Source organism: Vicugna pacos, chromosome 20, assembly GCF_048564905.1.
Source record: "Vicugna pacos chromosome 20, VicPac4, whole genome shotgun sequence".
NCBI lineage: Eukaryota > Metazoa > Chordata > Mammalia > Artiodactyla > Camelidae > Vicugna > Vicugna pacos.
The window spans coordinates 15,843,276-15,860,802 of NC_133006.1; the positions used below are offsets into that span (position 1 = coordinate 15,843,276).

The window sequence follows — 17,527 nt, forward strand, 5'->3', positions numbered from 1 at the left end:
CAAGATGAAGCTGAGGAGGGCAGCGCCCCCTTCCTGGAGCTTCCTCACTCTGGGGTGAAAATACAGAGGACGAAGAAATACTTTCTCAGGCAGCCAGCAGCCAAAGGCCAATTATGAAAAGGACCTTGGGGTCCCTCAGTGACCAGGATGGGATCTTGATTGGTCTTCAGGTAACTGGCACCAGTCCTGACTGCCGCTGAGGGCCAGGCCCTTCCTCTCTGGGGGCCTCTGGCTCCTTACCCATCAGTGGGGGTCACACAGGATGGTTCCCTAGGGTCTCCCCGGCTGCGACTTTCTGTGTTAAAATAACACAGAGGTGGGGTTAGCTCCCTAGAGGCCTCCAGAAAGGCCAGACCCCCCCCCGAAAAGGATGGAGCTCCAACCAGCCACCAGGGCCACCCCACTTTCTGCACCGAGAGCTCTGAGGAACTGGATCAGAATTTCAAACTTCAGAGCCAAAGGGACCTCATGCTCATCAGGATGAGAAAACGGAGGCCCAGGGAGGGGATGGTCCAGCCCAGGCCACATGGCTCAATACCAGTGGAGATAGGACGCAAGCCCAGGTCTCCTCCCAATCCAGTCCTGTCTACACCTCTGTGGGCCTGGGCTGAGTGGGGAAAAGATCCTTTCTCCCCACTTCCTTCTGCCTCCAAGGGGAAGCCCGACCCACAGCTCCAGCTCCAGCCTGTCCCTGGCTTTCTAGCTGAGCTGATGGAACAGCTGCCGGTGGGAAGATTTATTTCTCTCTGGGGCTGCCTCTTGCCCTACCTAGTCTGAATCAAACCATCTCCAGGGTGATGCATATGAGGAATTAAAAATTAAATGCCAATGTGGCAAATATGGGGAAACTGGCCAGACAGGTCCCCAGTGGTGCCCCGGGCGGTGAGAGCTCCCCGGGTCACTCCACCCTCTGAGTCAGGCGGGCCTGGCTGTGCCTGGGGAGGTGTCAGGCTGGGCTCCGGGAAGGAAGCCTGCCTGTTCTGGGCCCCGCTGTCAAATTCCTCAGCCCCCTGGAAGCTCCAAGATGCAGCCGAGTCAGCTGGATTTCTCCTTTCCACTTTTCCACTCCACCCTCCACCGCAGGAGCTCATCTCTGAGCTCAAGGCCCAGGCTCCCTTTGGGGTTGGGGTTTGAGCTCCTTAGGCTGAGCCGGGAAGGGTAGTCGTTATTGGCTATTTTTTTTTATGGGACTAGAAAGGAGTTTATTAGGGGTACTCGGTCATAGCCAACAGCGGGCCACACAGGTGAGAGATGCCTGAGTGAGCACCAGGGTGAAGAACAAGGGAAAAGTTCAACGTTATTGGCTTTTGATTGATTCATGTGGCTGACTGCCATTAGCTGGAAGGGCTGTCGGGTGGCGGTGGGTGGGGGTCAGAAGCCTGCATACAGCTGTTGAGGTGATTGGTCCTGATTCAAGCCTAGGTCTGTCCGCTGTCCAGGGTTTTGGTGTTTTTTTCTCCCTGCTGTGCTGTGCTGTCTCTGTTGAAGGTTCCCAGGGGTCAGCAGATCCCATGTCCCTCGTTGAGTCTCTGACTCCTCCAGTGGACAGATGGAGCCCCCATCCCCACTGTGGCCACCCCTCCTCTACCTGCCTGGCTCCTTCCCTCACAGTGAGGGCCTCAGCCTGAACCTCCAAAGCTCCATCCACACCCCCATCCTTACGAACAAATAGCCACCCCTTGTCCACCCCGTGGACTCAGGAATGTGCGCCCCCTGCCCTTAGATGGACTGATTGGGAAAGAAACTCTTGAAATGGACTCAAGGTCATTTAAGTGGGGGATTCTAGAGGTCTTGGTGTCTGGAGCGGGGTGACGAAGAGAGGTGGGTGGGTTCTGAGGGCATGTTCCCTTGACCCCATGGACTCCTTGCCTTGCACAGAACCAGAGCAGGGACCTCTGTAGCTCAGTCTAGGCAGGGCCTTGGTAGCCCAGGTCTAAGAACGGTTCTGGGATGGCAGGCAGGTCCAGAGGAGGGCGGCCTCATTGGTGGAATTCTCTGTTCTCCAGGAAGGGCTATGAACTGTAGCAGAGGGTGGAGGCCAGGGTGGGGAAGTAATTAAGCCCTTTTTTAAATGCTCACTGGTTCCCAACTTCAGAGAAGCTGCTTTGTGGGGAACCCTCTTCCCTCCCCCGCCCGCTGCCCTCCAGAGCCAGGAAACAACTGGCCGGGCTTCACCCAGCTGGGGACTTGGGTGCCTGGAGGGTTTTCCCTGTGGCTCTCACTCTGGGGGCCCATGCCCCTGCTCCCCCAGCCTCCAGCAGTACCCCCAACCGTGCCCGGCTCTAACTCTGACTCAGGGTCACCTCCCTCACCCCCTGCAGCTCCACACCCCACCCTGAGGTGCCCCAGCCAGGCTCCCAGAGGAATCTGGTGAGGAAGTTTGCATTCCACACTGTGTAGCTAAGACTCAGAGCTGGCCCAAGCCCAAGGTCAACCGCCATGGCCCATTAGCCCAGCCCCTGGTGACCCACCCTTGGGGTTTGCCTGGGTTCTGAGGAATCCCAGGCATGAGGAGGTGTGTGTCCCAGGCATGAGGAGGCTACAGAGGCAGGGCTGGGCCATCGGTGGGGTGTGCCCTGTACCCCTGAGTCCTTGGTGGTGCAGTAGGGGGCTAGCGGTGGGCATTGACCTCTGTGGGTCCAGCCCACTGCACCCCACTCCTCGGCCACGGCCACTCCCCTGCATGGCTACTGCAGAGCAGCCCTTGCTCAATGCCTGGGGCAGATTCCAGCCCTATAACTTTAAGGGGGACATAACCTCATCCTCGAAGAGTGAGGGTTTCCCTCCCTTTCTCCCTTCCTCCTTACTTCTTTCCTTTCTCCTTCTCTGAAATATTCATGTCCAAAAGGGGAGGAGGGGATTCCCAGTGACCTGACTCTGACCACGGGGAAGCACCCTTCATCTCTTCCCATCCGACCAGACACACACATCCCCGGGGCCATGCCCGGAGCAGAGTGTCCACGGACTCAGGCCACTGTTCACCCACTGAGCTTTGTTAGGACCTGAGGGATGAGAGCCCGGGGAACTGCCCTCCCTTGAGTGCTTCTCAGCAGGATCTCTTTAGGCGTGCCCTGGCCCCGGTGGCACGACCAGCACAAGGGAGGTGGGATCAATCCACCTCATCCTACAGATGCGAAAACTAAGCCTCAAGAGGGGAGAGAGGGGCACGCTCCCTGACCACGCACTGTGTATCAGATACTGTCTTTGAGACGATGGAGTTAAATTAACATTGCCAACCTGGTCTGCCTGCTTACCAAGTTCATGCTCTTTCTGCTTGATTACAAGAATTAAAAAGAAAATAACAATTGCATTGGGTGTTTTTTTTTAATTATGAAGGAAACAGAGGTTTATTGTTAGGAACTAAATATAGAGCCAAGTATAAGGAAGAAAATATATATAAATAGCCTTGGAAGGGCGCCCCACCCCCAGCCTCGCTGCCCAAGAGTCATCGTTGGGTGACTTTTCCTTATACTAAGCTGTGATGGGTTTTAAAGGGCTGCTTGACTGAGCTGAGAACCTGGTCTGCACCGCTCTGGGAGGTGGGTGAGGTGACCAGTGATCTTTAATTCTGGGTGTCATCCAGGTGTGGGGACAGGGAAGGGCTGAGGCCCAGTTTCACATGAAGGGCCCCAGCTGGCAGGGCCAGGGCTGGACTCTGCCCCAGGCGTTGAGCAAGGGCTGCTCTGCAGTAGCCGTGCAGGGAGTGGCCGTGGCCGAGGAGCGGGGTGCGGTGGGCCAGCCCCGCAGAGGTGCTCAGATGCTCACTTGCATGTTCTCTGTTGTTTCCATTGGGCTCCAAGGGCCACACACCCTTCTCTCCTGAGCATGTTTGAGGCACATACCAACCCCTGGGCAGCACCCTGGGGCACTGGGTCTGTCATTTCCCCAGAGCCAGCACGCTGCGGGGGACGGGGGGACGTGTAGAGGGTGGGGCCCAGTCAGCTCCTGGCCGATGGCAGCAGTCCCAGGCCCATCTGAAGCCAGCCGTGACCTCAGGCCCAGCCCTGCCTGTTTGGCCTCACCCTATGGCTTCTGGAAAAGCAGCTTCACAGACTCCACCTCCCTGCCCCACTTGTCCCTTCCCCTCTCTTGTGTTCTCTGGCAGAGAACACCCCGAGGCAGTGGCGGAGGTCTGTCCCAACACCCTGCCTTGGAGGGGTGGCCCCAAGTGCCCAGGCCACTGCCCACATGGCATAGATGAGCTGAGTACAGACTTTGTGGGCCTGGACTCCCAGAACACCATGGCTGAGGTGATCCTTAAAGAGCATCCACAGAGAGGCAGGGAGGCCCAGCGACGCGGTGACTTTCCTCCAAGTTAATTGATTGGGGGCTTAGGTTTTACACCTCTCTGTCCTGTGTTCTTCCTACCACTCATTCACTCACTCAGGAATTTGTCCACTCAACAAACATTGAGTTGCTCAGTCTGCCCCAGGGATGTATAAAGGATCAACTGTCCCCCTGCCCACAGGTAGGCTGGGCTGGTGCAGCAGCGATTAGTCATCTGCTGTAGGCTCAATATGTCCTGGAGGAAAAGTGAGGGCGACTACTGTCGTGGGAAAAAGGGCAGGCTCTGAGGTTCCAGTATGGGCCCTGCCACTTCCTAGCTGTGTGACCTTGGGGGAGTACTTAGCCTCTCTGTGCCTCAGTTTCCTCTTCTATAAAATAAAAACAATAACCTGGCCTCTCAGGGTTACTGTGAGGATTAACTAGGTTGCTACATGTGAAGTGCTCAGAACGGTGTCCAGCACACAGTAGGGCACCTAATAAATGTCAACTGTAATAATAATGCACCCAGGGTGAGGAACACACTGGGAAGAGAAATTAACTTGGGCTGAGTTTGCCAAAGAGGGCTTCATGGAGGGGCATTTAATCTGGGGTTTAAAGGATAACTAGGAGTTTGCTGGATAAAGAAGGGCATCCTAGGCAGAGTAAGAGCAAGAGCAAGGCTGGGGAGGCCTGATGAGATGTGGGAATGAATCCCAAGTAGCTGTAGTTCCCAATGGGGGTGTGTATGTGTGTGTGTGTGTGTGGCCAAATCATCTAGGGTTTTTTTCAAGCTATTTACCCACCCCCCGAACCTCCAAATACTCTCTCCAAGGGGTGGTCTCTCTGCCAGCCTGAAGATCCCTGTTGCAAAGAGCCTATTTGCTTGTGAGTGAATTAGGTCTCCAGGGACACCGGTGGGAAAAAGACAAGAACCACTAGCTGCAGCCCAGAGTTTGTTGGAGTGGGTGGGGAGAAGGTGGCAGGAGCTGCAGACAAGACAGCTTATAAAAGGTCACGTAAAAGTCTTTGAATTTTATCCTCTGGGCCAATGGAAATATTCTGAGCAGGGAAAGGACCTGCTCTGAGATGCATTTTAGAATGAACATCCTGGCATGAGGTCTGAAGAATGGGGTGAGACAGAGGCCAGGGAGATGATGGCAGTAGTCTGTCTGTCTGTGTCTGTCTGGGTAAAACACAGGGAGGATTGAAATAGGGCTGAGCTTTTGGGGTGGTTGGAAGGGAGGGACTCAGGAAGTGCAGGCAGAGCTGGGTGATGAGCTGGGTATATGAGTAATGACCAGATGCCTGGAAAGACAGTGATATATAATTAGCTGTGGGTCCTTGGGTACGTCACTTAACCTCTCTGTGCCTCAATTTCCTCATCTGTAAAATGGAGGGAGAAATAACACCTATCTCGTCTCATTTGTGAAAAGTGAATGAGTTCAGTGATGGAAAACCGCAGGAAGAGCACGTGGTACAGAGGACATGCTAAGTGAGCAGCAGCCGTTGTTACTATTATTGTAAAAGTTGGGAGTACTGGGGGTGAGAGAGAGAGGTGACTGAGATGCTGACATCTGGCCAGTGGACGGAGAAGCTCTATCTTCCTCGACATTTTCTCTTTTGATGTTCTTGTCTTTTGTTTGCTATGTTTTGCATAACTTAAAAAATTTTGGGGGGGGAGGGAGGATATAATTAGGTTTTGTTTTATTAATTAATTAATTAATGTATTTATTTAATGGTGGTACTGGGCATTGAACCTAGGACCTTGTGCACGCTAAGCACGTGCTCTGCCACTGAACTATACACTCTCCCCTTGTTTAACTTTTTTTTTTTTTAACTTTTTTTAAAACTTTTTCATTGTAAGATACATATAGCATTAAATTGACCATTTTAACCATTTTAAAATGGGCCATTCAGTGGCATTAAGCAGACTTTCCTAACCAATCCTAATGTGCAGAGAAGTTGTAGGAACAGTAGAAAGATCTCCCTAGAAGCTCCGCCCAGATTCACCGCATTTTCCCTTTTTACTTTATTTTCTCCCTCCCTCCCTCCCTTGATATACCCACATTGTTTCTCCCTAAATTGTTAAAGAATACGTTGAGACAGTTGGGGCCCTTTACTCCTGAATGCTTCAGTGTGCGTTTCCTAAAACCGAGACGTCCTCTGCAGTTAGCAAATTCAGGAATTTAATATTGATATGACAGTATATCTAACAGACCTTTTATATTCAATGATTGCCAATTGTCCATTAAGGCCCCTCACAGCACACCCTTCCCCTATCCCAGGATTCAACCCAGGGTCATCCATTGCATTTAGATGTCACCTCCAAGCCCTCTTCCTAAGGAGGCTTTGCCTCAGTTCTCTGAGCCTCAGGGAGGCAGGTGAGGAAACTCTGCTCCCATGGAGAGTTATTACTCACACCTGTGCATTTGCACACTACGCTCTGTCACCATCCAAGCCAGGGCACTCGATGCCAGCTGCCTGGGTCCCCGTGGTGAGAGAGGAGAGTGATGTACCTTCCGGGTCTGTTTTTCTAAGACTAGCATTAGAATGAGTTTGTATTTGCCTTCCCTGAATCCTCACCTGTGGAAGAGACAGCTCGGGGAGACACCGAGCCCAGGTGGGTGTGAGGGAAAGGACCAGGACCAGCTGGGGCCTGGGGATGCGGGGCTGTGTTTAGTTCAGTACTGGGGGCTTCTGAAGGGGTGAGGCCAGATTTGGGGACCTGCCCCAAGGGTGGTGCTGGCCCACAGTAGGTGCATAAGTGATAGTTTAACATCCCCTTCACCCCCTGCTCATCCACGGTCACACATGCACTGGTGAGGTCACACATGCCCTGCTGAGGTCACACGTGCCCTGCTGAGGTCACACATGCACTGGCAAAATCTAGAGCATGAATGGAATCCAAAGACTTTTGATGAGGAGTCCCCCAGGTCTTTCTACTTTACAACTACGTGCAAAAGAGTAATCCAAGATCTTAACCCTGGCTTTTGAAGGCCTGGCCTTTATCTCATCAAAATCAGAGTGTACATACTTGATGGGGGTTATCAGACAATCAGTGGGGGGGGGGGTGTGTGCACTGCATCTCAGAATATCTTGGGAGACACTCCTTGAACAAGCTGGCCCCTGTCCCTGCCCCTGTTTCAGGATGACTAGGTTTGAGAGATGTTAAGAGCAGGTGCGTGGCCATGTGAATCAGGCGGGCATAGGCAGGGAAAAAAGACTGCTGATGGAGCAAGGCCGTTCCAGCTTCTTTTAAGAACGAGATCAGTTGTTTGTTGCCCTCAAATGACCAGAGAGTAATTCTGAGATGGCCCTTAGTAACCCAGGGTCTTGTGGATATTCCTGAAACATCTACCTCGAATCTCCCTTCTTATAAAACTGTTATCTTATTAAACCATTATAGCACGTATTAAGCCATTAAGTCCGTCAGCGAGGAACAACTTGGCTTACTACATGTCCAGCTTTGTGGAATTCACATAAGGCATGTCCCTTGGCTCCAAGGAGCAACCAGGTCTTGTTGGAGAAACTGGGGGAATATCTTGAAAGCAAATACGGGTCCCCTTGTGGGGCCGGGCTGAGGGTTGCTCTGAACAGCAACAGGTCAGTGTGGGCTGATGCAGACAAGGGATGATAGCTCCTTAGGAATGAAAACAAGAGCTAACGTTTATTGAGCTTTCACTACATGCCAGGAGCTAAGCGTTTTTGGTGTACTGCATCATTTAATCCTCACCACTTCCCTAGAATAGGTAAATTCTAGTTTTATCACAATTTCGTAGACAGGGAAACAGAGAAAGCTTACGTATCTGGCACAGTCACACAGTTAGTAGGTGGCAGAGCTGGCATTCGCATCCAATCTGACCCCAGCGCCTTCCCCTTCTCCACTCCCGCCCTCCTAGAGCGGCTCCGCTAATCCTTGTGGGATGAGAGACTTTAGGGAAGCAGAATACCAAGGGGTGGGAGCTCCACAGACCTGGCTTTGGCATCACCGGTTGATTGACTGTAGACAACTTATCAAATGTTTCTAAGCCTCAGCGTCCTTCCCCGGCGAGTGGGGGTGTAGCATCTTCCCGGAGTGGTGTGATTGTGATCATGTGTTTAGAGCACAGAGCAAGGGGTATAATGATTAGAAATGGAAGGCAGGAAGAGGGGCACAGCCTGACCAACACCCAACATCAAGGATGACTGTAAACCAGAAGTGTGGGCTGGAAGGGTCCTGGAGAGGGAGTCGGTCCAGCCGGAACGCGGGATGGCTGTAACAGGTGAGTGGGAAATAAAAGCTGGCTGGGAAGGACGAGGCCAGGGTGTTAAGGACCTTGAAAGCTACCATAAAATGCTCCACAGCTCTTCCAAACAACAGGTGTGTGGATGTTGTTGACATATGGAAATGCGTGTTTGGGAAAAAAAAACAGAATGCAAAATAGTGTGTACAAACTGACAGCTGTGTAAACACATTCTGGTCCAAGCCTGGGGGTCAGAGGGCACCGGCAGTGCTGTCCGTACTCCAGTTCACTGCTTTTCACCTTATTTATTTTTCTGTAAATGCCTAATAAAAACTAAGACTGAACAGGAGGCCAGGCTGAGGGGTTTGATTTTTAACTTCTGGACATCCATAGGGAGTTGTGGCAGATTTCTGTTTGTTCTGTTTTGTTTTTGAATGAGATAAAATTCATGCACAGCCAATTCTCATTATTTACAGTGTATTTGCAAATTCACCTGCGCACTAAAATTTACTCGTAACCCCCCAAATCAATATTCCTGATACTTTGGACATGCACAGAGCAGTGAAAAATTTGAGTCACCTGGTGCCAGCTGAGGTTGAACAAGACACTTTGTTTTAGCTCATACTGTAAATAAGCGTTCTCTTCAGTGCCGTGTTATTCATATTTCTTTGCTTTTTGCTGGTGGTTTTGCTGTTTAAATGGCCCCCAAGCATAGTGCTGGTGTGCTGTCTGACATCCCTAAGTGGAGGAGGCTAGGGGGTGCCTTACAGAGAAAATACGTGCCTTAGGTAAGCTTCGAAGATGTGAGTTATGGTGCTGATGGATGAGTTCAATGTCAGTGAGTCAACAGTAGGTTATTAAGTAAGGTGTCTTTAAACAGAAACACGCATAAAGCAGTTATGTACTGATCAGCTGATGGAAGTGCTGTAAACAAGTTTTACAGGAACCTAACGCTGTATTTCCCTTGGGCATTGATTCAGTTTTTGCAAAATCTGTTCACGGCAACTTTACAGACCCTAACTACCACGAATAACAAGACTCGACTGTGTCATAAAATTCACCCTTTTAAATGAGCCCTTTTATGGCTGAGAGGTATAGTTCAGTGGTAGGGTATGTGTTTAGCATGTGCAGGATCCTAGGTTTAACCCCCAGCACCTTCATGAAAAACAAAAATGAAAAAAAGTAGCCCTTTTATATTTTAGTATAAAATGCAATCATCACCACCACTGCAGATTCTCCAGGAGTAAAACGGCTTCATGGGGCAGCGATTTATGAACGGTCTGTCTTTCCCGGTCCCCTAATTGTTCTGCTCTCTTTCAGGACGCCCAGGAGAACCATGGACTGGCTGTGCCCACCCCCTCTGTCCCAGACAGCTTTGCAGACAAACAAGGTAAGAGGACGCCAGGCTTGGTGCTTGTCTTTCTTTTCTTCCTCCTTAAGCCCAAGCATCTGGCCCCCTCCACGGCTGGTGGTCAGGTGGGAGTCCTCTGGCCTCCTGGCTGCTGGCTGCAGCCGGTGGGAGTTGAGAGCCAGGGTGGAGGCCCAGTGGAGGAGGGACTGTGAGGGCCTGGGGCCAGAGCAGGAACAAGGGTGGCGGGATTGGTAGAAAGAACCCCAGAGTCAGGCAGACCTGGCTTTGAATCCCAGCTCCCTGCACTTAGCTTTGCTCCCTGGGGCAAATCACTTAACCCCCTTTACCTGCGTATCTTCAAACGCACCAAGGGCAAGACAATCTCAGTTCTGGAGAAGTGAATGAAGTACTGGATGGGATGTAAGTCACTTCTTGTCATACAGCTTCTCAAAACCCGCCAATGACTTCCCCTGTCCCCCAATGAGAAGGTTCTTGCCAGGACCGCCAGAATCTGGCCTCACCTGGCCTCATTACCCGCTCACCATTCTGGCCATCCAGTCTCCTTCAACCTCCCACAGGTTTCCACCCCTGCATCTGCCCAGACTGCTGTCCCCTGCCCGTGTGCACGGCTCTCTTCCTCCCTCCCTCACTCAGCCGGGGCTCCCCTGACCACCCTATTCAAATCGCACCCCCAGCACCTCTCCTGGGTTTTCCCCCATATTACTCATCAGCCAATGTGGTAATAATTTACTCAATGTATTATGTTCTTGTCCGTCTCATTGTCCCATTAAAACACAACCTCTAGGAGGGCCAATATTTTGACTATTTTTTGGTTTGTTATTTACCGCTGTATCTCAGCTCCTAATGCGTGGGTGCTCAATGGATGTTGGTTTCCCCCTCCGTCTCCCTACCCTTTGGTCTTTGTTTTGAAGTCAGCTGGCAGAAGCCCTTCAGAGCTGCATAGTCCCGGGTTTGTTCTGCTCTGGGCTAGAAACTGAGAGGAGGGGAGGCGATGGAGGGCACCCCTGAGAGAGAAGGGCCCAGTACATCCTGGCACTCTGCAGACTCTAGGGAGGGGGACTGGGACTGGGGCCAAGCAGGGGGATGTGAGCTGCTGGGGTCCGGGTCATCCAGGACCTCTTTCTACACTGCCTTGTCCATCCCATAGTCCAGAATCTGTTCCAGAAGTTCTTTGTGAGGCAGAAAGCTGGGTTGTTGGTAGATTCAGGCCCTTTGGAAAGCAGGAGTTGCTCATGCAAATTTCTCCCTCCCAAACTTTTACCCAAACTTCCTCACTCAGCAGGCCTCCAGACCTCTGCCCACAACAGTCCATAACTTTCTGTCTCCCTCCCACTTTCTGTCTGTCTTACACAGTCTGAAAAGTTAAGTCAAAGTGGTTACCACTCATTAAGTGCTTAATATGGGCCTAGTACCGTGATAAGCTCTTTGAATTCTCTTCCTTAATCCTCACAACAGGTTTATGAGGTAAGTACTGACGTTACTCCCATTTAACAGATGATGAAACTGAAGCTCAGCAAGGTTAAATTAATTAAATGTCCAACGTCACACATCTAGTAAGTGGCAGAGCTAGGATTTGAACCCTGGCCTTTCTGGCTTTGTAGCAGCCAAGGTGCTTGTAAGGAACAAACAGTGCACTCAAGGGGTAACTGAAGAGACTTAGCAAAGGGATTATATGCAGGGCTGTGAACAGAGCAGAGAAGGGTGGGCGTGACCCTCGGGAGCAGATGGAGGAGATTCAGTCCAGTCTCAGAGGCTGTGCCATGGACAGGCAGGGCCCCCTCCCTAGAAGGAATAGGGTCCTTCTCATGACTGCTCCTCACTCGGTGTTCAAAAGGAAAGGCAGGAAACCAGCTGGCTACTCTCTCAGGAGCCCACCTCGCCCTGCCCTGGGCACTCAGAGATCCTCAAGCCTGTTCTGCCTACTCGCCCTCCTCATCTCTGCCTCTCCCTTCTTCCAGGCGCCAGCATACTTGTCAACGGCAACCTCCGACTCTACAGCTCTGTGGGGGACCTAAGGCCTGGGCACTATGGCCAGGATGCCTTCATCCCTCCACCTCCCCCAGGCCCTGCCCCACCACCACCCCTATACACATCACAACCTCAGGGGGAGTCCTCACCACCACCCCCACCTTCTGTAGCTCCCCCACCCCCGCCCAGCACAGCCCCACCTCTGTCCCCAGTATTGGGGGCCCTGTCCCCTCCAACCACCCTTTCCCCCCCCTCCACACCCACCCCTCCTGACTTCATTCCCCCTGCCCCACCCTTGGCTGTTCAAGCCCCACCACCGCCCCTTTTCCCAGCCCCAGTGCCCCCAGCTCCCGTGTCTCCTCATACACTGGGGACACACCTCTTTCCCACTGGGGGTGTCACCAAGTGGAAATCAGAGGTTGCGCTAAATGGCAGGCAGCCTGAGGTCCCCAGAAGCAGCCCCCCCAGGAGCCCGGCTGAGCCAAAGGGGAGCCTCCTGGGACCTCAACCGGAGTCCCACCTCACCTTCCCCCGCTCACTCAAGGTGCCTCCCCCGACCCCAGTCAGGACTTCGTCCATCTCCACTCAGGAAGCGCAAGGGGCTCTTCCCAAGGAAGAGGGGGCCACCAAGAAGCCCCCCAGTCGACTCCCACTGCCTCCCAGCTTTCACATCCGCCCCGTGTCCCAGGTCTACCTGGACAGGGCTGCTGAGCCAGACCACCCCGAGGGGCCTGGGGCTGCGGCACCAGCCAGCCCCAGGCTGGGCCAGTCCCAGGCTGGGACAAATGTACAAGCTGAGACCCCACCTCCAGCCCCTCCCCTGCCCCCTCCTCCACCCCCACTCCCTCCCCCAGCACCCCCTCTCCCCCCTGCTGCCCCTCTTTTGCCACCTGCTGAGAAGGCAGCCCCTCCACCTGCTGGGTTGATGAAAAGCCCCAAGTCCAGCTCTCCTGCTCCCAAACCCAAACCTGACCCCCCAAGTCTGGAGGACACAGCCTCTTCAGAGTCTGTGGACTGGCGGGATCCCAGCCAGATGGAAAAGCTGCGGAATGAGCTGTCAGCCTATCTCTCTGGCTGCAGGAGAGAGGACCGATGCGTCAGTCACAGACCAGGCCCAACCACAGCCTCTCAGGGAAAGGAAAGCAAGAAGGGCCTCAGACTGCCAGAGAAGGAGGCCCCCACAAGCCTACCAGAGAAGGTGACCCCCCCAAGCCTGCCACAGAAGGTGACCCCCCCAGGCCTGCCACGGAAGGAGGCCCCCGCAAGCCTGCCACAGAAGGTGACCCCCCCAAGCCTGCCACAGAAGGTGACCCCCCCAGGCCTGCCACGGAAGGAGGCCCCCCCAAGCCTGCCACAGAAGGAGGTTCCCCTAAGTGTTCCTCAGGAGAGTCCCTGCAGCCTGCCAGAGAGAGAGGCTGCCACTGGCCTGAGCCTCCCCCCTGTGGACTACATCCCCCAAGACTCGCCAACTCCCAGCGTCCGGCAGATCAGGAATAAGCTGGAGGCCAGGTTTTCCTTATCCGCAGAGAAGGAAGCCAAGCCCAGCACAGGGTCGCTGCCTCCCAAGCCACGGCTAGAAGGGGTAAGAATCTTTGAAAACAGGGCTGAAAATGGCAAATTCTCCAAGCCTATAGCCCAGAATCCGCCAGCTCCATCCACCACTCCTCTGCCAACCACGCCACGCCAATCCAAGGCCATGCCTGGACCAGCCACACCACCCAAGGCCACACCTGAGCCCGTCATACCATCCTTGGCCACAACTATGCCCACCACATCATCCCAACTGACAGCAGAGAAGAACTTAGTCCCAGCTGGGCAGGGGGAGAAGCCAGAAGGCCAAGGACTTGCAGTGCCCTCCAAACCAGAGACAGAAGGGCGCTCCTCAGAGGCCAGTAAGCCTCCTACACAGGAAGCCCTCTCATCTCCAGCCCTCCCCACAAAGGTATCTCCTAGCCGAGAAGAGGTGACATTTCTCTACAAGCCCCATCGCAGCCAGAACAGCCCTGGCAGAGAGGTGGCCGTGGTGATGCCCACCCTGTCCAGAGGAGAGGCTGCAGGCTCAGGGGAGCCTGTGGAGGTGAAGGAGCCCCAGGGGCTGCCAGCCAAACCCCAAGCCTCAGCCCAGCCTGCTGATCAACTCCTCAGGCACCCCGTGACAGGGGAGGTGGTGGAGCAGGGCTCCCCGATGGCCCTACTCCTTGCAGCCCGGCAGAGGGCACAGAAGGGGAGGCCCAGACGAATTGCCCTGGGCCGGTCCTCCCTGCCAGGGAGTCTCCGAGTCCATAGCCAGCCCGAGGCAGGCTCTGAAGTCATCTACAGCCATGGCCAGCCCAACTCCTTCACTGTGGTCCCCAAGATCTCCAAGGAGACTGAGGACCCCCAGCTAACCTCGCCAGGACAGCCCAAGGTACCCAGTCAGTGGAAGCCCCAGCCCAGCAGAGACCCAGAGGGCACTGCGCCCAGCCGCGGGCACAGCTGGACAAAGGCGGAGCCCCAGGCCCCTGCAGCCTGCGAAAGACCAGCGCTCTCCAACCTCCCCCAGGGCCGCCAGCCTCCCAAGTCCTTCTCTTCCCCTCCTTCTCCTTCCCGCAAGAGGGAGGAGGAGGAGGAGTTCAACTTCGAGGTCATCCCACCGCCGCCAGAGTTCAGCAATGACCCCGAGCCCCAGGCCCTCCAATATGTGGGGCGCCGGGGCTCCCCTCCCCGGAACAACTTCCCAGACTCGGGGCCGCCCCTAGACGCGGGCCCTCCTCGCGGCTTCTCGCGCTTTCCCGCGGGTGCGGACCCCGGCGGCGGGGGCCTGGAGCGCTTCTCGCACGGGGGCCGTTCGCTCATCAAGAAGCGCCTGTACGTCGGGGAGCCCCACCGCAGCTCCGGGCTGCCCCGCGGCGGTACCGGCTCCCCCAACTGCTTCGGGCCGCCTCCCGGATGCCCGGAGACGCGGCGCGTCACCTCGGCGGGCCGCACGCCCCTCGGCGGCCTGCACCCGCGGAATATGCCCCTGGAGGGCGCCGTCCGCGGGGAGGCCAAGTTCAAAGCGCCCGGCGGCGACTGCGGCTGCGCACCGGCTACCGGCAGGTGAGCTGCGGGCGGGGACGATGGCGGAAGCCTGGGCGGGGAAGCCAGGTGAGATAGGGGCCCTGCCCTGGAACACAGGGGAGCTGGCCAGGCCGCGGCCGTCAGGTGGGGACATTTGGTTATCTCCCCTCTGGCTAAGGGCAGAGAGAAGGGGGAGGGAGGCGCATGTCACCTGGAGAGGGCGCTGTTGGCGATTCCTTTACCTGCTTCCTTCCTTAACTCCCCTTATCGCCTTTGTTTTCTCTTTCCCCCACCTCCCGCTTTCCCCACCAGCTCCCTCTTCTCTCTTCTCTCTCCCTCCGCCTGGAATCCCAGTGTTTTCAAGCTAAGTGTGGGGTGGGGGGAGATCTGAGTGGTCCTTGGGTGCTGGGATTTCCCAACACAGAGATGTGTCGAGAGCCACGCTAGGAGTTCTGAGCAGAAGGCAAGTTCTCCGTGGCTAGCAGGGCCTAGACAGGAAGGAAGCCGTGTGTCTGATGACAGTACTGGTGGACTGGGGTCCCACTCGGGTTGATAAGCCCCGGGCTTGTGGGGCAGACCCACAGCACTGAACCACATCCTTCCTCTTGTGCCCAGGGGGAGATGGAGAGGTGTTGGTTAACCAGCTGCAGATATTAATTTCATCTCCCCCCTCACCCAGGTCTCCCCACGGCAACGCCCACTACGGAAGCTCTATCAACACATTCACCGTGAGGCCTGGGACCCGCCATCCCATCTCCTATGCCTACTCGGGGGCCCATCGGAAGGCCCCATCCTGAGCCCAGGGTTTTCTTGGTTCTACTCTGAAGGGTTGGATCTGGGCACTTGTTTTTGTGGGGGTGGGAGGGACACAGCAGGTGTTAGGTAGCCTCACTCACAGAGGAGTCTTTGTTTCCCAAAGACAGACAGACGACGAGTGAAGTTGTGGCCCAGGAAGATCAAGGTTGGACTACTGTTTCCCAAAGCACTAGTGTGGCTGTGGACTGTGCAGATGGGGGTGAGAGAGGGAAAGAAGGAAGAGAGGAGGAACCTTTAAGGACCCGGGGCCCAAATTTTCGCTGTCTGGTACTATTTGCTTTAGCAAGGCTTATTTAAAGCAGTTTTCCAAGCAGACCTACTGAGCAGGTTCTAAAAGCAAGGGCTGGGGCACTTACTGAATGGGAGCCCATCAGGATGGCTGTGATCGCCACTCAGGCCCTCATGAAGGGCCGAGGCCCAGCCCAGTCCTGGCGAGGGTGTAGGGTGCTACAGGTTCATCTCCTTATCCTCTGTCCACCAGCTGCCACTCTAAGAATGGCACCTGGAATTCCTAGCATAGCCACATTGAGGTGGGACCAGGAATCTGCATGCATAACACATAGTGAAGGTACTGGAGCAAAGTGCTTTGTATTGACCAAGGGTGGGGATGGGAGGCTTTTTGGTTCATTTCTCTCTGGCCCTTAGCTACAGGAAGGCCTAGAGAGAGAAGGCTTTGGCAAGTTTAGGATGGAAGACAGGATTAAAGCTTGCTTTTCTACTCAGACCCAGGCAGCCATGATTTGGGGGATGGGCCCAAGGAGCCAGGAAGCCTGGGGCTTAACACCAAAGGCCTCACATGGTCAGGTGGCATATGGGATTTGGAGGGGCACTGTTCCTAGTCACCCCTCCCAATCCCAATACTACAGGCCCCCAACATTATCAAGGCCTTAAAATGTGTCACCAAGATGCTGGAAGGCCTTGGAGAGTGGGAGGTGACAGAGATCGAACAGGTCTGAGAGGACTTTGCTGTCAGTGGGGAACGTGACTTGGAAAGTGAAGAGTGGCAAGACTGGGCCAGTTCGGAGCGGGGGAGCCCTAGCAGTAGGGTGACCATTTCATACTTTGCTTAGGAAGTCTGGGTTTCTACCTATTTTCCAGTGAATTGGAACCCCTTCCACTTTCAGAAGTCTTGGTTTGAATGATGTATTGTCACCAAACATATCAAGATTGGTTGATCTTCCGTCTTCAGGTCTTGGGCTGAATTCCTGGGATCAGGCCAAGGCAGGCTGCCTGGGTAAGGAGGAAGGGGGGTGCCCAGCTCAGAGGAGCAGGCCAGGAGCGGCAGCCAGGAAGCAGTTCCCTTTGGGGGCGTGATGTTGGACCTTTGTGACCTGTGCTGACCAGCCAAGGTACTGGGGTGCAGGGACAGTGGATGAGCCACTTGAGGGAAAGAGTGAGGGGGTGGGCAGGTGCCCTGACGGGGCAGGATCTGGTTACTGGTGTTTGAGGCAAACCTCACCCCAGTGCCAGCACTGGCTCTATATATATGTATGTATTTTCCCTGTACAATGTTTTATAAAAGAGTTCACTAATTTATCTGCTGTGTTATGGCTGGAAGGGTGGGTTGTGGATTCCCGGCTGCATTTTGCTCTGGGGTGGGCGGGGAAGGACCGATTCTCCCTTGGCTTGGGAAATAAATAGGCCACTTTGGAACTGGCCTCCAGCTCTGTGGCTATGGATTGCTGATTGGGAGCTACTGGGGTGTGATGAGAGGTGGGAGAGCTCAGCTGGGGAGGGCTGAGCGCAGGGTGCTGGCTGAACTGGTGAGCCATTATACTGGGCCCAACTCTCTTTTCTGACACTTAAGTTTTCTCATTCTCCAAATCCTTCAAGGGGAAGGAGC

General features: G+C 54.5%; 1 protein-coding gene across 1 annotated transcript in view; it reads left to right on the forward strand.

Annotated features, from left to right (window-relative positions):
- The window catches only part of C20H6orf132 (chromosome 20 C6orf132 homolog), a 31,456-nt gene extending 14,236 nt beyond the window's left edge, over nucleotides 1–17,220 (forward strand). Inside the window, exons 3-5 of the mRNA XM_072945000.1 lie at nucleotides 9,810–9,879; nucleotides 11,820–14,907; nucleotides 15,548–17,220. Coding sequence (XP_072801101.1) covers nucleotides 9,810–9,879; nucleotides 11,820–14,907; nucleotides 15,548–15,665 — 3,276 coding nt within the window. The 3' untranslated portion in view covers nucleotides 15,666–17,220. The remainder of the gene's footprint in view (nucleotides 1–9,809; nucleotides 9,880–11,819; nucleotides 14,908–15,547) is intronic.
- Nucleotides 17,221–17,527: the final 307 nt, after the last annotated feature.